This window comes from Piliocolobus tephrosceles, chromosome 15 (assembly GCF_002776525.5).
Source record: "Piliocolobus tephrosceles isolate RC106 chromosome 15, ASM277652v3, whole genome shotgun sequence".
Classification (NCBI taxonomy): domain Eukaryota; kingdom Metazoa; phylum Chordata; class Mammalia; order Primates; family Cercopithecidae; genus Piliocolobus; species Piliocolobus tephrosceles.
In genome coordinates, this window is record NC_045448.1 from 98,580,055 (window position 1) to 98,584,444 (window position 4,390).

General features: G+C 42.7%; 1 protein-coding gene across 1 annotated transcript in view; it reads right to left on the minus strand.

Moving 5' to 3' along the window:
• Nucleotides 1–1,147: 1,147 nt before the first annotated feature.
• Nucleotides 1,148–4,390, minus strand: part of ECRG4 (ECRG4 augurin precursor) — a 10,873-nt gene continuing 7,630 nt past the window's right edge. The window contains exons 3-4 of the mRNA XM_026446848.1: nucleotides 3,150–3,184; nucleotides 1,148–1,548 (exon numbers count right to left, since the gene is read on the minus strand). Of these exons, the coding sequence (XP_026302633.1) occupies nucleotides 1,387–1,548; nucleotides 3,150–3,184 (197 nt within the window). The 3' untranslated portion in view covers nucleotides 1,148–1,386. The remainder of the gene's footprint in view (nucleotides 1,549–3,149; nucleotides 3,185–4,390) is intronic.

Here is a 4,390-nt window from a genome sequence, read left to right on the forward strand (position 1 = left end):
TAAGTCAGACACAAAAAGACAAATACTGTATTACACTACTTATATGAAGTCCCTAGAGTGGACATTCAGAGACAGAAAGTAGAATGGGGGTTGCCAGGGGGTTGGGGGTAGGAATGGGGAGTTAGTGTTTAAAGGATACAGTATCAGTTTGGGAAGATGAAAAAGTTCCAGAGATGAATGAATGGTGATGATGGTTGCACATCAATGTGAATACACTTAACCACTGAATTGTACACCGGAAAATGCTTAAAAGCGTAACTTTTATGTATATTTTACTACAGTTTTAATTTGTATGGCTCCCCAAGGAAGAAAAGAATGGCCTTTGTTTATGATTGTCCGTAAACGCCGCTGCTCTGAATCCAGTGCTTCCTAGTGGGCCCAGGATTATTGATTACATGGGGTTTCTGAATGGGGGTGTGTTTCAGAGGCTATCTGCAAAATTGCATGTGATTTTTCTGAGGAAAAGAACAAAAAGCTTTCATCAGACTGTCAGAGGAGTCTGTGACACACAAAAGTCTAAGACTCATCTTAGTTGCCCCCCCCCTTCCTGTTATTCCCCCCCCCCCCCCCCCCCACCCACTGCAGTTCTGCATAGTCTGGAACCAGACCCCCTCCTATCAGCAAAGGCTCAGATTCTGCACTCACTTCCCCGTCTTCTTATCCTCCCTCTCCTCACGCAAATACTACCTTTTCTTTCATTCACTCAGGTTGTTTACAATGCAAAGAATATTCTTAAATATGTCTTAAATTCATGGAACAAAGTTTTATTTTTTAGATAACTGTGGCTCTGAAATCAACCAATTTTCAGGATTTTTTTCATTGCCCTTCATTTCCTGGATGGTAATATTAAACAGGTCCAGCTCTAGCTCCAAACCAGAAAGATTCTCTGTCAAATGATTGGAATCCTCCACGTTCTGTAACCACAGATCATTTTCAACTAGCTTTTCTTGCTAATCGTATGTCTTGCATTTCATGTAGACTGTGTTTTAACAAACTGAAGACCTCTTGCTCAGTCCCGTGGTCTGCCTGGGTGGCGGTGAGGAATCTCAGGGTGATAACGGAGAGGTGCTTCTCATATGCAACTTCAAAATATCAAGGGAACGAGAAATGTCACCAGCTTAATTTGCACCCAAATGACTTCTGAGACTTTTCTTTTTAACAAAATGCTTTATTTCTATTTTTAAGTGAGATGCATTGTTAGGCATTCCCATGAAATATCAAAAGGCATTTACATGTGTTGTTTTAACTCTTCTTTTTTGATCACACAAAGTAGGTAGAAAAGATCTGCTGAAATAGAACAAATCAGAAACCAAGTAGTGTAAGGCATTAGGAGATACGTGAAGAGAACTGCTATTTGCTTCTTGTACAGCATGTAGCAAGTCATGGTTAGTAGTCGTCGTAGTTGACGCTGGCTCCGTGCCTAAAGCTGTAGGGGCTCCGGGGACCAATTGCAGAGTCTTCATCATAGTGACGTTGGTAGTAATCGCCATAGTACTCATGTCCATTTCGATCTCTGTTAAGCCAATAGGTGATATCATCTTCAAATTTCTGGAGGAAAAGAGAGAGAATGATAGAGAATGGATTTAAGGGCACACAGTCCCTTAAGACCTAATCTTACCTATGGCTTTTCTCCATGGTGGTTTTTCTTCAATGATTAACAACCCTTAGTAATTCCCTGTTACCATATTCTTGTGCTCAGAGGCCAACACAGTCAGGAGTATTCACTCTGATAAAAGCTATCTTTTCCCAAAGGAGTGCAGGCCCATACCTTTGCAAATTTTGTAAAATATTTGCTAAATGTACTCCAGACTTAAACGTTTTTCTGTCTCTGTAAATCAAATGGACAGTTGCCCAAATGCAGTAACAACTTGGCCTGACCCTTAGGCCACATCTTATTGCGGCAAACACTGTCTTACCCTCCTAACCCATTCCTGTGCCTGGCCCTTTATATTGCATATAGTAGATGCTTAATAAATGTTGCTTGAGTTAGATCAACCACTGCACTGGCCTATTATAGTGCTAGGGCAGAGAACTGGGGGTATATTTTATGGTGACTCTTACACCTATGTTGTTGGTTGAGTGTACACAGATGCACTTACTTATTCTGCAAATGCTTTGAGATGGGCACTGTGTGTCATGGCCTGTGCTGGACACTGGAAGGCTGCCACAAACAGAGTCTCTGCCTTCAAGAAGCCTACTGTTCCTGAGTGACAGATATGAGAAAAGACAGTTACAGATAATAAAAGGGATAGAGAAGCTAAAGCTAAGTAAGAAGTGTAGAATGATGCTCAGGTTTTTGGTTTGGGCAACTGATCTTGGCTATTAATACATTTTTTTTTTAAAGAAGAGACTAATTTTTCTTTGGTGGTGGTGAAGGTGCAAGATTAATTTAGACTAGGACTCATGTGTGTTGATGCTCAGGATGTGGCAAGAGATTCAGTGTGAGAGCAAAAAGGCAGGGAGATGACAGATGGGCGGGTGAACGGGTCATGCTATTGGGGTGCAGGGCCAGGTTTTCTCCAAGCATGGCCCATGCACCCCTGCATCCAAATCACAAATGCAGGTTCTCAGGCACCAGCTACTCCATGCCTCCTGCATGGAACTTTCCGATGTTTGGGTCTCAGCAACTTGTTTTTATTTTAACAAGACTGCCAATGAACATTAATTCTTTGAGAACTTTGTGATTTTTATTAATTAATTTTTGAGAACTTTAATTAATATTTGAGAACTTTGTGAGGCTGGAATCCCCAACCTAGCCCATGACTGTGGTCTCTGGGTCTCAGTGGTCATTCAGTCTCGGTGGGTACTGGGCCAGCTAGTGTTGGGTTAAAGAGCATGATTCCAGTTTCTCACTGCCATTCTGTATACCTGGGGTCTGAATCATCTGAGCCCACCTCAGCCTCTGCCTTGGGAAGGAGGACACCAACTTCTTTGGCTCTATCTCTAGTTTTGCTTCTCCCATAATACAACATTCTTGGCCACGGTGAAACAATCTTGCTTCTTGGGTTTTCTCATTTTATTTTATTTATGTATTTATTTTTTTAAAGAGGGAGTTTCACTCTTTCACCCAGGCTGGAGTGAAGTGGCGCGATCTCGGCTCACTGCAACCTCCGCCCGCTGCCATGTGTGAATGTGAAGTAAGTTCATACCTCCCTGTGTGAGATGTAGGGGGAGGACTCGTGGCCTGTGCAGCCCCACCAGGGAGCAGATGGTCTTTTCATGGGCAGGACCTCCAACTGGGCAGTTGGAAGTGTTTTTCACTGTGCACACGTGATTCATTTAGACGGTGTATACACAATACTGCAGTAGGTGAAGAAAAAACTAAACCCCTTAGATCATTTTTAGTGGCTACATAAAATGAAATCATGTGGCTATACCATAACGTCCTTCACATTTCCAACCATTGGACATATTACTTGTTGCCTAAGTGTCCTTTTGCCTTTTTTTCTTTTTCTGTGCAAATAGCTGAACACGTAGAGCTGAACTCTGAGCCGAGCATGATTCTAAGTACTTAGAGGTATGAACTTACTTCACATTCACAGCAACCCAAAGGCAGGTGCTGTTATTTACATCTCTGTGCAGTTTGCCCTTTACTTAGACCACATTCTTCCCAGTGAGGTTCCTGGGGCAAGGGCGGAATCGCGTTTAAGTATCTCTGAGTGTTGTCAAATCGCGCATTCCTGTGAGTCACATGTAAGAGCAACAGTTTTCTGGAATCTTCAGCAGCATCTGGTGTTCTCATTGAAAACTAAAATTATACGTTGACTTGTTTGATGGACAAAAATGCTATATCCTCTTTCAGTAATTTGCATTTCTTTGATGACCATCATTAAAATGGGCATTGGGAGTTTAACATGCAGGTACGGGCGCGGTGGCTCACGTCTATAATCCCAGCACTTTGGGAAACCGAGATGGGTGGATCACCTGAGGTCAGTCACCATGGACGGACATCCATGTGGCCACCTCTGTGACTTCCATGGGCTGCCGTCTCACCTGCACATGCACTCCAGCTGGGAGCCTAAGATGATAAACTGTTTGTCTTTCATTCAATGAATGCGTCCACCAGTGACATCTAGGCGCATGAACTGTAAAACATCTTTTCCTTTAAGTGCATTGACAAATTTTCCCCCAAACCTCTACAAAGACCCATCCTCTCTTTACAGGTCCTTTTTCATCTCTTGTCATTATCATCATAGATCCTGGCATCCCTGTTGTTTCTGACAGTCTTCAAGGTAAAAGTGAAAAGATTTTGGGGGATTGTGAGTTATTTTAAGGATACCCTGGCAAAACCGTTCAGCCAAGTTAAAAGCGTTGCCAAGAAAGTCAGATTCTCGATGAGAAAGACACTGCTGCTGCTAACGTCTTTCCGTCACAGTCTCAATTGCTGAAA